The 17,000-nt window shown below is 62.4% G+C and overlaps 1 protein-coding gene across 12 annotated transcripts in view; it reads left to right on the top strand.

Moving 5' to 3' along the window:
* Positions 1 to 17,000, top strand: part of SEPTIN9 (septin 9) — a 118,405-nt gene that overhangs the window by 90,995 nt on the left and 10,410 nt on the right. For 10 of the 12 annotated variants that reach the window (XM_038165212.2, XM_038165216.2, XM_038165215.2 and 7 more), the window contains 4 exons: positions 12,708 to 12,899; positions 13,776 to 13,904; positions 14,291 to 14,372; positions 15,231 to 15,368. In XM_038165212.2, coding sequence (XP_038021140.1) covers positions 12,708 to 12,899; positions 13,776 to 13,904; positions 14,291 to 14,372; positions 15,231 to 15,368 — 541 coding nt within the window. Of the gene's footprint in view, positions 1 to 4,478; positions 4,625 to 5,982; positions 6,131 to 12,707; positions 12,900 to 13,775; positions 13,905 to 14,290; positions 14,373 to 15,230; positions 15,369 to 17,000 lie in introns of those variants that run through there. The other 2 variants (XM_038165219.2, XM_038165220.2) reach the window with 2 other exon arrangements.

Below are 17,000 nucleotides of genomic sequence, written 5' to 3' on the forward strand. Positions count from 1 at the left end.
CTTTCCCTGCTGTCCCCAGGGCGCGTGTCCTCACCCGGCACCTTTACACGCAGCGGGGGGCTCCTGCCTGGGAAGGGCTTGTTCTGGACAGCTTCAGTCCTCGCTGGCTAAATCCGCCCCTTGTGCAACCAGACCAGAAGCATTCGGGGTGGGTCTGGCTGGACACGCTCAGGGCCGAGAGCTCTCCGGCTCCGTGAAGGCGCTGCCTGCCCCGCTCGGGGCTGAGGAGCAGCTGGGCGCCAACGGGGCCATTGTTGGTGCCGTGCTGCGGCACACTGAGCTGTCTGTCTGTGGCTTTCATCGTTTAGGGCCAGGGGGCACTGACGGAGCGTCGTGGTGGCTGCCCTCGTGCACATCCCAGGTCCCTGCTCCTCTTTGCAGCCCGCTCTGTGCCGTGCACCACGAGCTGGGCTCACACTCGCTGCTTTTGGGGGTGGACTTGTGTGACCGCACGGATCAGAGGAGCTCAGGAGCATCTCACTGCAGCACCAGGCTCCTTTGGGGGCCACTATCCCGTGTGGTAAGCGAGCTGCTTTATTTTCTGGCGTTCCCACTGCTGGGCTGTGCAGATGCTGCGTGGGGCAGAGAGGGAGCGGCGCTGCAGCCCCAGCTCGTGTGCCGCTGCCGGAGGGTCCGTGCTCCCCGGCACTAGGGCCGGGCGTTTGTTTGCCTGAATTCCCCCGCAGGGTGCGTGGGCCTGGCTGGGGCGATGAGAGATTTGCATGCGCAGGCAACGCTTGATGGAGTTTGTGGTTTTGAGCCGAGCGATGACTTGGGCACCGCCTTGTGAAAGCACGAGCTGCCTCCGTCGGGCTCGGCCTCCGCCGCGGGTACGTGCGAACCCCTGCGGACTGCTTCCCTGTGCAGACGTGGCTGCAGGTGGTAGGGAACAGCCCCATCATGCACCCAGGATGCGTGCCCCGGTCGCAGCCCCATTTCAGGGCCCTTCAGGACGTCAGGGACAAAAAAAAAGAAACAAAACAAACGTGTGGAGCACGTGGAGGGCTGCGTAGCCAAGAGCTCGGGGAGCTGGGGCCCCTGTGCTGCTTTTGTGGTTACGCTGCATGACTTTCTGTGCTGAGAGCAGAATACCTGTGGGGTCACGGGGCTCGTGGGCAGCTCCAGGGGGATGTACCCAGCCTCAGAGCCATTAGAAGAGAGGTTCTGCTGGGGGAGCAGACACATCCTGCTGGGAGCAGACATACGGCAGGCGGTGTCTCAGGGTAACAGAAGCACGAGGGGCACAAATCCCGTGTGTCCCATGGGTGGGGGGATGCTCCTGCTGCCCCCGTAGCACGTGTGGGTGCTGTGGGTGCTGTCCCTGGCTCGCAGGCTGGGTGGTGGCTCCGGGGTCGCAGCCTCTCTCCCCAGATCTGCTGAAAATCCCCCTGTGAAGGAGCTGCTGTGGCTGGGGGGGGCTCTGGGCTGGCAGGGGGCTCTGTGTGCGCGGGGCACCCAGGTGGAGTTTGGGGGCAGCGCTGCCTCCAGCCTGGGGGAAATGGCAGAAAAATGATGCTGGGATCTGGGGACGTGTCCCCCTTGTTCCCCAGCACTGCTCAGGGGCTGTCACCTTCATCCAGCTCTCCCTCCTGGTGCAGAATGATTTATGTTCAGCTTTCTGGCCTCCCCCCGGTGGGTTCCACTGGCCGTGGGTTCCCAGCCCGCTGCGCGGGGCTGTAAAAGCCACATTTTCTTTGGGAATCGGATTAGGGCCCCTTCGTCTGCGCTGGCGGATGGCAGGACATGAAGCCTCCCTTTGTCCTGCAGCATTGCTGGCCCAGCTGCAGCGCGTTAACCCCTTGTGACCGGGGGGGACACAGAGCTGCTGGTGAACGGCCCTGTGCTGGGCGCCAGGACCTTCCCCGAGCGGTGCTGCAGGAGATGAGCAGGGGGCAGGGTGGGCTCGGGGTCCTTCCCCAGCATCAGAAACCCTAAAACAGCCCTTACGGGGCTGGCAGCAGGAGTGAGGTGGGGCTGGTGCCCAGCCAGGCGCTGGCACAGGCTGGGGCAGAGGCATCCTTGGGGCAAGGGAGCTGAGGGCTCGATCGCCGCCTGTAGCAGGGCTGTTAAAAACCCAAAGTGCCTGTATGGCTCCCGGGAAGCTCCCAGCTCCCCTGCCCAGGGTGTGAGGAGGTGGTTTGGTTGGGTTGGGTTTGGTTTGGTTGGGTTTTTTGGTTGGGTTTGGTGCCCGCTGCTTGGCTCTGACCTGCTGTGGCCGAGCACGAGTGAAGGTGGCCGTGCCTGATGCTGGTTATCGGGGCAGCTCCCGGTAAGGGCAGAGCAGGGATTTCCCCACTGGGATCCCAGATGAGTCAAACCGACGCCAGGAGCAGTTGGTAGGGCCCCCGACAGCCGCCCTTTAGGACTTTGAGGGATGCCCACTGCATTCTCCCGCACCCCTCCGCTCCTTACACGCAGAGATGTGATCGCCCCGAGGCAAACGGCCGCGGCCGTGCTCTGCAGCACCCCGCAGCTGCACCCAATTATCCCGCTGACCCTGGCCCCACGCAGGGCTTGGGAGAGGCCTCGGGGCCAGCACAACCCCAAGGGCCACCGGCCCCGGCACAGCTGGGACCGAGCAGGGCTAGCTGACATCCCCGGGGGCTGCGGGCAGGGAGCAGCGTGCCTCATGCTCCTGTGTCTCCATCCCACCCGTCGCTCCGGGCACAAGAGCGAGGTGCCTTTCCTTCCCTCTGGGCTGTGCCATCTGTCCCAGGTCCCTCTCAGACACAGCCATCAATGCACAAAGTCAGATCAGCCCCCAACGAGCACAATCTGTGCCCAAATCTGCGACATCGGGGGAGCAGATCCCAGGTGCCCTCTGCCTCTGTCCAAACTGGCACGCCAGCAGCAATATTACCCCTGCAAGCGGGAGGATGTTGAGACGAACTTTTTTTTTCCTGCTTTTTTTTTTTTCCAAACATGTGTGACCCTGGAGCAGCTTCCAGCAGAGTCCCTTCCCTGCTGGAAAACGCTGGGTTGCTCGAGCACAGTGAGGAGCTGTGGGAGGGCAGGGTGCTGAGGTGCGGCCTCCCCATGCAGCGCTGACTCGTGCCAAGGACGCGGTGCCAGCTGCACGCGTGCGAAATAATTCCTGCCTGCCTCTCTCCTGCCTTCCTGGGGCCAGAGGAGCCGCTTGCTCCCGGTGTGCCTCGGGGGTGGGACACGGAAGGATGAGGGGGTGTTGGTGGGAGGGAGGAGACGCCGGGGCCGCGCTGGGCTCTGCACCACGGGGTCCTCGGGATGTGCAGAGGGCACCGAGGGCTTATCAGCCCCAGTGCTTCCTGCCTGGGGGCTGGGGCAGGCCTGCAGCAGGGCTGCTGGGGAGAGCTGCTTTGCTTGAGGTGCTGCTGGCAATGAGGAATGCTCTGCTCTTGCTGGCAGGGATGATTTCTTTTGGTGTTCAATTTTGGGATCTCTGATCCACGAGGCCATGTCCTTTTCCACGATCACGCTGCTTCGACAGCATCTGCTGGTGCTCCCCCCGGGTCTCTGGCTGTGCTTTTCCTTCTGCTATTGATTCGGGGTTATGATAAATACAGCTGGGAAGGTAAATGCATCAATACACTGCCAGGGTGGCTGAGCGCCTGGCGCATCCACCGGAGTCAGCGGGGCCGTGCGGGTGGTCAGCACGGCTGCACCATTAGGAAATACAAAATGTTTGCGAAGCCCAAACGCTGCACTTCGTGCCGGGGCTCGGCGGGGCGCAGCGTGGTGAATATCGCCAATATTGCATCGTGCACCCAGGGAAAGCTGTCCCCCCTCCCTGTGCTCCAGGGATTTGGTGCAGGTCCCCCTCGCAGGCCGGTGAGTCCTGGTAAAGCTGCCTTCGCCTGCAGGTTTGGGGTCTTCCCCAGTGCTGGGCAGCGGTGGAGCCGGGTGGCTGTGCCCAGGGCTGGCCCTGCTGCTGGGCAGCTCTCTGGTGCAAGATAAAGGACAATGGCTGGGATCTCCCCCAGAACTCGTTGCAGCCAGTTCAAATCCCCTGGTGCTTACAACACCAGCAGGGCCTCGCCAGAATTGCTCCTAACCCTGTGCTTCTATTTGATTTTATTTCAGAGGAGAACAATGACTTTGTGGTTAGGAGCTCTGAGCCGGGGGTTTGGATGCGGCTGTAAGTTGTGTGTGACCTTGGGCAAGTCGCTTAATGCTTCTCCTCCTCGTTTTAAGGCAGGGATGAGGCTGCCTCCCTCCCCCCTGCTCGCTCCCAGCTCCGAGCCAGGAATGGGCACGGGCAGAAGCAGTGCAGCAGGGCTCCTGCTTTGGGAACAGGGAGATGCCCCTGGGAAAACAAATCCCGGAGGCTGCTGCCGTCCCTGTGTGGGTGCCTCCTCCATGCCGACAGCCCCCAAACTGCCGGGAGGAAAGGCACGCTTACGAAAGCCCCGTGGTTTTATTTCTCTGAGCCCAAGGATGCCGCAGCGCTGACCTTCGCTGCTGCTCGCTCCCCCCCCACCTTTGGCGCTCCTCGGGAGGAGGAGGAGGCGCGCGGAGGCAAAGCGCTGAGTCGAAACAAAACATTTTGCACGAGTTGACTTGGAGAGCAGCCTGTGCGCCGCGGCAGCTCGCCTCCTGCCCCAAATGGCTTTGCAGAGCTGCGGCGACCGCGGGGAGGACCCTGGCGGTAGGTTGGGGCTGGGTGCTTCCACCTGCGTGGAGCTGCAGACGTGCCGCTGCGTGGCGGCGAGCCGGCGGCGTGGGCAGGAGCAGAGGGGCCCGGCTGCAAAGTGGGGTGCAGCCGGGCTCTTGCTCCCCTGCTTCCCCTGGGAAGCTCCCGATGGAGCCGGGCAGCGCCGCTCCCCAGCTCCACGTCCCTCTCCTGCCTCGTGCCGAGCTCTCGCAAGGCTGGAGCGTCCCACAAGCAGCCCCCGCTGCTGCTTGGGCAAGCCCGCTCTGGCATCGAGCGCTGGATTTTCCTGGAGATTAGGGAGATTAAAGCACTAATGCCCATTGATAGGGGTTAAGGCTTTTTTTTTTTTAAGTCATAAAACGCGGCGTAATCTAGCAGAAAGCTGCGCACAGCTGCAGCGTAAGCAGACCGAGGCTGGATTTCCTGCCTCGGCGCTGGGGTGGAGGTTTCTCAGAAACTGCAATTTGTGGCACTTGCTGAAGTGGGGGAGCGCCAGGCTCGCCCACGGGCTGCAGCCAGTGTTTTCAGGGCAGTCTCAGCCGCGGTGGCGGCTGGAAGTGGTCGGGAAGGGGAGACGGGGGGCGGCACTGCTGCTGGCGGTGGGGTGCTCACCGTGGGGACCCTGCTCCACCGGCTGCTGAGTGTGGGGAGTTCTTGGGTGCCCTGCTCCTGGGTGCCCTGCTCCTGGGTGCCCTGCTCCTGGTTGTGCTGCTCCTGGTCCCGTGCAGTTTTGCAGGGAGCAGCAGAGCCAAGGACGTGCCCGGTGCCTGCAGGCAGTACATGTCCCCCAGAGGCTGTGCCCTTTGGGGTCTGGAGGGCCAAGATGTGATCCTTCTTCACCCTTCCATCATCCTCAGGCCCTCTCCTGGTAATGGGACCTCCGAGAACTGTAGGGTCAGGGGTAGGGGATTAGGGAAGGGGTCCAGCTCCGGGCACCTCGCAGCCTCCCCCCTCCAGCCGCCCCCTTCCCTCTCCCCACCAGGAGAGGAGGAGAAGCCCCGGTGGTGCGGGTGTAGGGCGGGGGGGTTTGTAGGGCCCCATAACGTCTGTATTCAGCTCCAGGGGCTGGATTTTAGGAAGCAGCCAGACTGTGGGGTGGGCAGTGCCCAGGGCAGGGCGCCTCGCGTCCTTGTCCCCGCAGTGTCCCTGCATCAACCCCTTTGTCCCGGGCTGCAGCGGCCGGGATGGAGGGGGGGGAATTGGGGGGGGGGGGGAGGAAGGGAGCGGAACAGAGCTGGGGGAGGGGAAGGGGGGTGGGGGAGGGAGGGGGATGGAGGGAGAGGAAGGGTGAAGGGGGAGGAAGGGTGATGGGGGAAGAGGAGGGTGATGGGGTGAGAGGAGGGGGAGGAGGAAGGGTGATGGAGCGGGAGGAGGAGGAGGAGGAGGGGTGATGGGGGAGGAGGAGGCAGCAGGAGGGCAGGGGGAGGAGGAGGAGGAGGAGGAGGAGGAGGCAGGGCAGCAGCAGGAGGCGGGGAGCTGCCGGAGCCGCCGCCGCCGCGGGTGAGTCGCCGGTGCCCGGGGCAGGAGGAGCGGGCGGGGGGGGATTTTTTTTTTTGGGGGAGGGGGGGGGGCGCATTTAGGGTGCCATGCTCTGGGGCACCCCAAAGGGGCTCGCTGCTGCCGGCGGGGGTGCAAACTCCCCGAGTTCGCCTGGAGGGGAAGGGGGGCACCCCGGCTTGGGCTGGGTGCTCTCCACCCCTACCCCCCCTGCTGACCCCCCCCGGACCTTCCTTGCGGGCTGTGGGACCCCCAAGGGGGGGCTGCTGTTCCCCCGGCCCCCCGTGGTGATGCTGGGACTGTTTGGGGCTGGGGGGGCGGGGATGGGGGCTTGGAGCAGGGGGCGAGATGCTGGGGAGCCTGCATCTGGGGAGCCCCCCCCGGCCTGAGCCTGGCCCTGCAGCGTGGTGTTCCGGGGCACCCGGACACAATTGGCCTTTGTGAACAGGAGAAGGAAAAAGGCAAGGAAAAAAAATAAAAAAAAAAAGCAGCCCTGGGCGTAAATTGCTCCTGCACAACTCGGTCCCGGGGTGCCCCCTCCTCGTCTGGGGCTGCAGATGGGGGGGGGGGGGCGCAGGCAGGGAGCCCCAGCCCCGGGTGCGTGCAGTGGGAGCATCCCGCAGCGCCTCAGCAGCTTTGTGTTCCCCTTGCACAAAAGCACAAAGCTCTGCAGATGAGCAGCGGCGGGGTCAGAGGTGCTTTCTGCCCCCCCCGGGGCCTCGCTGTCCCTCCCGTGCTGAGCATCCTCACCCAGTGGGGGGCTGGCACCGCGTCCCCTCCTGCAGCGGGGCAGAAAGTGGGGCAGAAATTATACCGGGCTTCATGGGCCCTGGTGTTTCACTGCATGGGGTTGCACGGTGTGGGTACAGGAGTACAGGAGAGCCCCCAGCAAGAGGGGGGGGCTCTCTGATGGAGCAGGGCATTTGTTCGGGCTGGGTGCCCGGAGACCCCCGCGTGCGTGCCCAGCGCTCGGTGCTCAGCCGGCGAGGCGAGCCTGGCGGTCGGCTCTGACCTCCTCTTCTCTTTCAAGTTTCTCCCGGCGAACGGAAAAGGCCGACAGCAACAACAACTCCTCCTTGCAGGTCTCGGTGAGCGGTTTCCTGTCTGTCAGCCCAGCGTTGGCCTCACGTGGTCGCAGAAACGAGGCCGGGCGGCCGCTGTCTGCGGCGGGAGGGAGGGCGAGCACGTGGCCGGCGCTGGCACCGCGCGGTGGGTCCCGGCACCAGCGCTCTGCTTCCCAGCCCTGCAGCCCCTGCAGCAGCCGGAGGGTTAATCCTAGAAGGGAAGCGGCACTGTGGGGTCCCAGTCTGGTGTAAAATGGGGAAAAAGTGGGGCTGGGCTGTGGGGGGCTGCTTTCGGAGCCCAAAAGGGGGAAGCGCATCAGTGGGGACGGCTGCGCCTCTGCGCATGCACATGGTGTGTGCCCAGGGCTCGGCACCACGTCCCCCTGGGGGTGCTTGTCCCAAAGCAGGAACCACTGCTTGCTTTGCTTTGTTTTGCTTTGTTTTGCTTTTTTTTTTTCCCCAGAGTTTGCTATGAAAATGTATTTCCCCCTCACGTGAGTCAGAAGGCTTTGCACCCAGAGCTGCTCAGGAGCATCCCGTGCAGCCGTGTTTCGTAGGGCAGTGTTAATGCTGCGGGGGGGGGGGGCCCGCCTCCTGAATTCGTCTGCTTCAGATGAATTCATGCTGTGGGCTGACCGCCCCCCCTGCCCCAACGGGGAGAGCAGGACCTGGCTGTGCCTCTGTTTCCACCCAGGCTGCCCCACGAGGGTGCAAAGGGAAGGGGTTTGCTCTTATCTTGTAGGCCACCTGGCTGCCGCTCCGCCGGCTCTCTGGAGGATTTGGTCTGGTGAGGTGTAGCTGAGCGTCCCCTGCTATTTCTGGGTCACGGCTGTTGTCAGCCTGGTGGAAGTTCAAGCCGAGGAGGAAGCGTAACCAACGGGTAGATGGCCACGGGCTGGCGGCCAGCCCAAAACCATAGCCTGGTGCCCAGGGACGGGAGCAGACGGCTCCAGCTCGGGGCCTGGCTGTGCCAGCTGGGCTCGGCTGACTGCACGCACACAACAGCAACGTCCCTTAGGTACCCTCGGCTGCTGCTGCCTGGCTTCGGGACACCAGGCTGGGCCCTCTGCCAGGACACTGACATTTCGGGGGGCTGCCTCGTGCTCCTGCACCCCCGTGTCGGGGCCAGCATGGGTGGGCTGCAGTCGGGGCTGGGGGACCCCGCGATGGCTCCGAGGGTGAGCTGCGGGCAGCTCCTGGGCCATGCAGGGTTTGCATCCAGCCCTGGCTCTGCTGCCTGCCTCCTGCCCTCCCCTCGGAGGGGAAAGCTGTGGCTTTGCAACCTGCTGCATGGGCTGGATCCGTTTCTGCAGCTTGTTTCAGGAAGCAGAGGGGGGACGCACAGAGGGGCTGCCCACAAGGGCTCAGCCTTCCCCTCCATCATCATCATCATCACTTGGGGCACAGCCGAGCAGCTGTGCTCAGCTCGAGAGAGCTTGGTGCTGATTCGGAAGATCAGGGGAAAGTTGTGCCCTTCTCCGGGGCTCCTGGAGAACAGCCCTTCCCCGATGCTCAAACGGTGCCAAAGCCTTCAGAGCCGACAGCTTGTGAGTTTGGCGTGCAAGGTAGAAAAGCCCTGGAAGCGGCGTGCTCTGCAGCCCTGCCAGTCTGCTCTGAGCTAGCTGGGAGCTATAAATTCACTCTTTGCTTCTAAAAATGTCTCTGTTACACCCAACAGTCATAATTTTGGAGGGTTGTTTCTCCCAATCACTGGAAGGTTAGTTGGTCTGCGCTGCTCTCTTGAAAACATCTGTGGATGCTCAGCTGCCTGGGAAGCTGTTATGTTTTCCTGCCCTCAGCTGACTGATACACGCTGTTGTTCCCTGCTAGGAATCTGCTCTCCGTGATAGCACAAACCCGTCCAGCAGACCTGGAAGCCTGATGTGTTCCCAGTCTAGCACTGAGGCGAGTTATCCCCGCCCCAGAAAGCTCTGTGCAGCATCCTCGTCTTCTACGGGCTGGTCGTGGGGCTGCCCGAGACGTTCCTGCTTCAGCCTCTGCGAAGCTTGTCCAGCTTTGTGCCCCCGCAGTGCAAGTTCTGGTCTCCCACTGGCCCCTCTCCCAAACTTTCCGTGAGGATTCCACGAGGTGGGCTGTTTTGGGGGAGCAGGGAGCCCACCCTGGTGTTTGCAACCCTGCCTGCAGCCTGTTGTCGGAGCAGCAGTTCCCCAAAGTCTTTTTACGAAACCCACCCCACGGGGACCCTCTCGCTGTGTCCCCCTTGGTGCTCCCCGCTCTGGGGGTGCCTTTTGGCGGCTGTTGGCCTTGGCTCCCATCTCACGTGCATTAATTACAGAGCAACAGCCCCGAGCCTTTGGCAAAACAAACTGGGGAGCAGCTGGCCGAAGTCACCCCGCAGCCCATGCTGCAGCCACGCGTTGCCTTGTGCTCGGCGCTGCCCTGCGGTCTCCAGTGCCTGCATGGAGGGCTTTCCATGGCCGAGGACACCTGGGAACGGCTGTGCACAACTTGCTGCACAGCTTGTGTTTGTCCAGGGACACGTGCAGGGGAGCTGGAGGGAGCGCAGGGCTCCCAGTCCCATGGGCAACCCGAGCAGCCCCCGCGCTTCCCGGCTGCCCCCGCAGGGGAGGCCTGGAGCAGCTGGGTCCCGGTGGCACAGAAAGGCAGCGCTGTTTGAGGCCTGATCCTGCTGCTGCCAGGGCTCAGCACCAACCCGGCCGTTTCTCACAGCGCTGTGTGTGTTAATCCATCCCTTCCCACCGCGCTGTGGCCAGGCAGGCGGTGCTGGCACACCGAGTGCCGCCGTTTTGGCGCCGTCCCCGTGGAGAACACGAGGGTTGGATCCAGCTCTCTGGGGCAGCCACTGCTCCTGTTCCAACTTCATTCCGGGGTCTTTCTACTTCAGATGAGTGGGCAGCCACCACTTCTGCTCCAATTTCATTCCAGGATCTTTTCTACTTCAGACAAACGCCTTCCAAGAGCGCTCCCTGGCACCCATCAGCGCAGCCCCCTGTGCCTGCGCCCTGTGCCACAGAGGTCCCATGGCTCGGCCGCATCCTGCCTCTAAAGCTGGCACAAATTTCTTGCAGCCGAGCGGGATGCTCGGCTCCGTGCTTGCTGGCAGAGGCTCAGCTCCTTCCCGGCTGCTGCCTCGATGGGAAGCTCAAAGGGAAGAGCGAATGTGTGGGTTGCAACATTTCCTTGGGGAGCCTGCCGGGCAGTTGGTGTCTGTGCATCCCTGTTGGCCCGCAGATCCCTCCTCGTTGCAACATATTTATTTATTATTTCCCCAAGCCGTGGCCAGATGCTGGGACGCTTTGTCCTTTAACTCCCTTCTTCCTGCAGGCCAGCTGCAGCAGCAGGGGCCGTGCCGCTGGCCGTGCCGCACGGGTGCACCTTGGGGGCCGCGCGCCTGCGCACTCTGCGGCCACAAACCGTGGTGCGTGGGAACCCCTCGCCTCCCGTGGCTTTTGGCCCCACCACCAGAAGCTGATTTCCCACTCCGTTTGTTTAATTTTCCTCACCTGTAGCAGTTTCCCTGTCCTACAGGGCCAGTGTGCTTCGGGCTCTCCCACGTGGGTGCCCTACCTGCAGCCCTCCCGCTGCTGGCAGCAGCTGAAGTGTTTCATAACCTCGTGCTTCTGGTGGCAGCACACTTCCCACCTGATTTATCATTTTTCTAGCAGTATGTTGTGTTTTTTTTTTTCCCACTTCTGGCCTTGCCACTTTGAAACAGCGCTAACCCAGGGCCCGTGCAAGGGGCTCTGGCGTGCCAGACCTGTGATCTGTGCAGGGAGCAGCCGGCAGCGTGCTGCCAGCTGTGCTACAGCCCGAATCTGTGTGTGTGTGCCTGGTGCAGAGCCGGGAGGAGCCGATTGCTGCTGCGTGGGCCAGACCTGCGTGTTTGTTCCCCAGTGGCCCCGTGAGTAACGCTGCTCTGCACAGCCCGGGGCTGGGGGGTGGAAAAAAGCGCTCAGAGCCACCCGTATCGGTCTGGGTGATCAGTTCTGGTTTGGTTTGTTTTTTTCCTGCTTGACTCAAAGCGCGCTGTGCTCGCAGGATGTGAGGGCTTCTGCCTCGCAGCTGGCTCTGAGCTGGTGCTGGGCCCCGGGCTGTGCCGGTCACCGGGGGGGGAAGGGACGGGGGGAGTTGTGCCGGGAGGGAGCCCCTCGGCACCGCCTGCACCCTGCACTCAGATCCCTTGGGAGGCAGGGAGAGGAGGGCACGCAGCACCTCATCGGAGGCCAACAAGCTGGGAGAAGAACTGAAGTCCGTAGTGATGCTTTAGGATACAAGAACAGAGAGCTTGGCAAAAAGCTACAAGGAAATGAAACGCTTTGGCTGGCCATGCGGGGAGCTGGGCATCGAGCAGCAGCAGCCCGGGCTAGGGGAGGTTCTCGCTGTGCCTCTGGACCCCTCGGCTGCTTCCCTTTCCACGCCTGTGTTCCAGGAGCATCCTCACCGTGGCTCACGGCTCCACCAGGAGCCTGCAAAGAGCCGGGGCCGAGCTTGTGCACGCTCCGTGCTTGGGCTGCGAGCAGAGTGCGTTGCCCTGTGACCCCCACAGCCGCCTGCCTGCCTGCCAGTGGGGGTCCTGCCCAGCGGGAGAGGACGGTGCCACCACCTTTTCTAGTGAGGAGATGAAAAGAGGCAGCAGATTGGTGCACGTTTTTCTCCCTCATCCTCCAGAGACCTCTGCCTCCTTTATAGCCGGAGCCCCAAAGCACATTGGTGAGCTGCACGCCCCGTAGCCCCCCTGCGGGTGGGACAAGCGCCCTGTTTCTCCAGGAAGCTGAAGGCTTTTTGCTTTCCCTCTGACGGGTGGCGGCAGAACTGGGGCAGCATTGTGACAGCTCCATTACTGCGTGGGCGCTTTCTGCTGCGGCCCATTTTGGGGCAGATGTGTTGGTTTTTGGTTCTTGGCAGTGTGCGCTGGGGTAGGACGGTGAGGGGCGAGCTGGGGCCTGCGGGCACCGTGTCAGAGGCAGCTCGGAGTGGGCATGGGACTTGGAGACCTTCGTTGTGTGACAGGGAGCCATCCAGCTCCCCAGAACGTGGCCGTGAGGCATTTATGCCGGCAGCCAGTTTACTGCTGTAATTACAGCCGTAGGATAATGTAGGAATGCAAGTTTTTAGTGGCAGTGTCCTGGCACAGGGCTGTTCTGCTGAAAGCCCTCAGCACCCTCGTGGCATGAACTCCAGGCTCGTGCTGAGGGCTTCCCTGGTGCCGGGAGCGGGGCACCCCGGGGTGCTCCCCCTGCACACCCGGCTGCAGGGCCGCATCCTTTTGCTGTGCTCCAGTAGTCTCAGTAGTGGGGGCAGGGATCAAGGTGCACGTGTTAAGAAGTGAAATCCCAGATTGGAGGTAATTACAGGCGAAGGACGATGCTGGGTGCCTGCTCCCAGCCTCCAGATGCCCCAAATCCCCGCTTGGTGCGGAGATGCCGCATGCGCCTCGTTCCTTCTTGGCACAGGGCAGGCAGCTCCTCCCGGAGGAGCACCACGATGTGCTCGGCCCTTTTCCACCCCTGACCTTTCTCTCTCTGCCTCCCCAGGTCCCGAGGCCGTTCCCAGCCACGCACCCGGCATGACGGACGCCCCACGGGATGCCGGCCCCAAGCAGGCGGCGCCGGCGCGGCCGGAGAAGCCGGCGGCAGACTTCGGCTACGTGGGGATAGACGCCATCCTGGAGCAGATGAGACGGAAAGCCATGAAGCAGGGCTTCGAGTTCAACATCATGGTCGTGGGTGAGCGCTCCCCCCGGGCCAGCTGCCGGCCGCGTGCTCAGCGAGCTGTTTGTTTGCTGCTGGGACAGGGTTTGTCCTCTCCGTGCCCTCCCCAGGCGCAGCAGTTCAGCTCCGTGGCGGTGGCTCTGCTGCAGGAGCCAGCAAATCCTGCTTCCAGGAGGGCTGGGACGCAGCCTGGAGCTGGCTGTGGTCCCGTGCACCTTCCTGCAGTGCATTCCCTGTAGGCACAACCCCAAGGAGAGAGGGCTGGGGGGGCAGCAGGGCAGGGGAAGGACGGGCTCGGTAAGCCAGGGAGGAAACGCTGCGGGTGTTTGGCGGTGCAGATCCAGAAGAGGTTTGGGTGGCTGGGCTTGTTCGGCTCACAGCTGGGTGCTGGTGGCTCTTCTGGGGGTGTGAAACTTGATAAAAGAGTTTGGGGGTTCTTGGGAAAGGGGGAAGGCTGTGGCCGTGGTGTGATGGGGGCCTTCCCATCATTTCGTCCTGCGAGGAGCTGTGTGGGGCTGCAGCCTCGGGTAGGGATGTGCTGAGAAACTCCTCCAGGAGCCCTGGGGAGCATCCTGGGGATGCAGGAGGGCCTGACCCGAGGAGTTTATTAATTCCATGAAGCACAGGAGTGCCGTGGTGGTGCTGGAAGCTGCCGGGGTGCTGGTGCTGGCTGCTGGTAACGCCGTCGTGGCCCCAGAGCGGTGCCTGGCCCTGCTCACCCCTTTCTGACATCTTTTAACAAGCCTCGGGGTGCAGCTTGGCACCTCTTGGCTCCCTCCTGCAGCTCTGCTGCGGGCTGGGTCTCGTCAGCCTCTCCATCTGCCGTCCCCTTAAAAAAACCTGACCCGGAAAGGGCCGGTGCTGACTGTGCCTTGTCCTGCTGCTTTCCAGGTCAGAGCGGCCTGGGGAAATCCACGTTAATCAACACCCTCTTCAAGTCCAAAATCAGCCGGAAATCTGTGCAGCCAACTGCTGAGGAGCGGATCCCCAAGACCATTGAAATCAAATCCATCACTCACGGTGAGACCCCGCAGAGCCCGGCTGGCACTTTGGCTTTCGGTCCTGCTCTGCCTCGTGGCCTGGGGGGGCTGGGGGGGCTGGGGGCCCCCCAAACCTCCGCTCCCATCTGCACGAGGGGGCTTTGGCCATCCAGAGGTGCTCACGGGGCTGGGAAGACGCCTCTCTTCTTTTTACCCTCTAGCACTGACCTAATGATGATGGGGAACAAGGAGGGGTTGGTGGTGGGGGGCTGAGTTTCAAGGCAGAAGTGGTGCTGAGTTCCCTGGAGGGCTGATTTGTGCCTGGGAAAGCTGTAAAGGCGCTTTTCTTCCCTGGGGGGGGGGCCAGTCCGGACCTACAGGTGTTTTCGGGAGCTGCCTCACACAGCTGCTTCCTTCTCATTGCAGAGATCGAGGAGAAGGGGGTTCGCATGAAGCTGACCGTCATCGACACCCCGGGCTTTGGGGACCACATCAACAACGAGAACTGGTGAGCTGCCTGGGCAGCCATGCCTGTAGGGGCGGGGGGGGAAAGTGTCTGATCCCTGGGACACCCTGCCCCAGAGCTGGTCCTGGGGGCCGAGCTGTGTCCCTGTGCTGTCCCTGTGCTGTCCCTGCCGAGCAGCAGGGCTGGTGCGGGTGGCAGCGCGGTGCCGCGTTCCCTGGCCCTGCTGCTGGACCCACAAACACCGTGCTGTCCGTGCCGTGAGATGCCCTTTGTTTGGGGCCGGGAGCAGCTGTGTGCCAGCAGGGCTTGTCCCTGGGCCTCGCTCATGTGGCCCCGAGGCTGGGCCCTGCCACATGGCCCCGGGACAGTGGCTCTCTGTGCTGGGCAGGGCTGTGCCGGGTGGCTGCAGGATGTGCCGAACGCGAGCCCCCGTGTGTGTGCACACATCTCCGGGGCAGGGAGGAACGGGGGGTTTTTGGACCCCGGCTGCATTCAGCTCCCCTCTCCTGTCCCATATTCGCTCCCCATGTAGCTGGCATTTCCAGGACGCCCTGGAAGCCGCCTTGTCCTGCTCTGGGCACGGGGGGCTGTCCAAAAATGCCCCCAAGGACCTGCTCTGCTGCGGCGCTGCCCCAAAGCACAAACCAGGAGGCCCCGCAGTGGGGTACAGGGATGGGATTGGGAGGATGGGGACATGGCCGTGCCTGGTAGGGCTTCCTGGGCCCTTTTGGTGTTGGAAAGGACCGGACAACTTCAGGAGCTCCCACCCATACTGAGCTGGGGTGGATGCTCCTGCTCCCGGGCTACGAGGCATCCCCTGCTCAGAGGCCGGGGGGTTGAGGCTGAGGGTGGTCCCGGTCCCTCCCCCGAGCCCAACCTCGTGTCTGTGGCTCTCTGCAGCTGGCAGCCCATCATGAAGTTCATCAACGACCAGTACGAGAAGTACCTGCAGGAGGAGATCAACATCAACCGCAAGAAGCGGATCCCCGACACGCGGGTGCACTGCTGTATATACTTCATCCCCGCCACCGGCCACTCGTACGTACCCACCGCCCGCCCTCAGCCCCTCGGCCTTCCCCTTTCTGCCTCCAGTCTCGCAGCTCAGCTGCTCGGGGACGTCCTTTGGGTCCCTCGGGATCTCTGAGGGGACTTGGAGGAGCTCGGGGCCCTTCAGGAGCGTCTGGCTGCAGGCAGTCGGGGCAGGTCAGGTAGGGCTCCTGCGCGAGGCTGCTGCAGCCCCTCGGGCAGCCACATGAAGCTGTTTTTCCTAAGGCTGTAGCATCTGCACTCCTTACGACCCCACAGAGCTGCTTTAGCCAAGAAAAATGTGGTGTTTCCTCTTCTCCCCAAGGGCCCTTACTGCCTCTCAGGGCTTCGGTTGATCGCTTTGCCCTGGCCACCTTGCCCAGCCGATGGGCATCAGGCAGTCAGCGAGCTCTCAGGTTTGTTGGGGCTGCCTCTGCAAACAGGAGAATTTTATTTATTTTTTTTCCCCAGCTCCCCTGCCTGTGTAAGGGGCGAAGTGCTGCCGCTCGGAGGGAGCAAACACCCTAACCCTTTTAGGGCATTTTGTAGGTTGTTTGATTAGTCTGCGAGTGGGATGCCGTTTATTCTGCGCAGCGCCTTCCTGGCTCTGGCATTTCTCAAGTGACAGCATCAAAGGGCTAAACCTGGTGCTTTTCGTTACCCCACCCCCTCTTTTTTTTTTTTTTTTTTTAAAGACACAGCCTCTAGTGGAAATCTTGGGAACTTTAGTGTTTTGAAAGCTGCAACGTAAAGCACCGCGACACGAACTGAGACTGAAGTTTCCTTTTGATTTGTGTCAATTCCTTCCACTTCTGGCTTTGTCTGCCCGGGGATTTTTTTTTTGTGTCTGTTTTCAAAGGTTAGATTCGGACTGCCAGAGCTGTATTAATGCCAGCCCTTTCCTCTTCCCCATGTAGAGATTTATTCCGATAGAAAAGATTTTGTTTTGCTTCTGTCAGTGGGTAGACCAAAAATGCATTCTTCGCTGGAATAGAATGACTGCATGGGCCAGTTATGTTCTGCTTGTGTAACAGGCACGGCTCGCGTGTGCGGATGAGGCTGGAAAGCCTCCGAGGAGGGAGCAGGAGCCTCACCACCGGGCCGGTCAGGACTTTCCCTTTACACCCCTCTCTGCTTGGGGCAGCTGAGCAGGAGCAGGGGCCGTGCCGACACGTGAGAGAACCCGGTAAAGCAAAAACCCTTTAAGAGGGGCCGATGTTTTGGGCCAGTCTGGCTCGCTGGTCCTGCTCATCTCGGGACCGATCTGCAAACCATCTGCACACCAGGTCCTGCAGGTCGGGGTGTTGCAGCAGGAGCCACGCTCTGGCTTTTTCTCCTGGCTTCAGGCGTTTAACCCTTGGCAGCGCGTGCGCTGCAGGCACAGAGCGCTGAGAGGTGGCAGATTTGGGTGTGCTGCGCTGGAGGAGCGCAGGCACTGCTTCCCTCAGCTCCCCCGGGATGTGCAGCCCCCCCAGGGGCGCAGTTTTCGGGTCGGGGAGCAGTGGTGCAGAGCCCGTCCCCTGCCGGAGCCTCTCCAGCGGCGCGTTCTGGTTTCTCTCACCCGCCGGCTAGCAGTAATTGCGGGGAAGTTCAGCTGCTTTTTTTCTTTCTCTGCACTCAACATGTGTTTCCAATATCCGAGCT

Source organism: Anas platyrhynchos, chromosome 19, assembly GCF_047663525.1.
Source record: "Anas platyrhynchos isolate ZD024472 breed Pekin duck chromosome 19, IASCAAS_PekinDuck_T2T, whole genome shotgun sequence".
Lineage (NCBI taxonomy): Eukaryota > Metazoa > Chordata > Aves > Anseriformes > Anatidae > Anas > Anas platyrhynchos.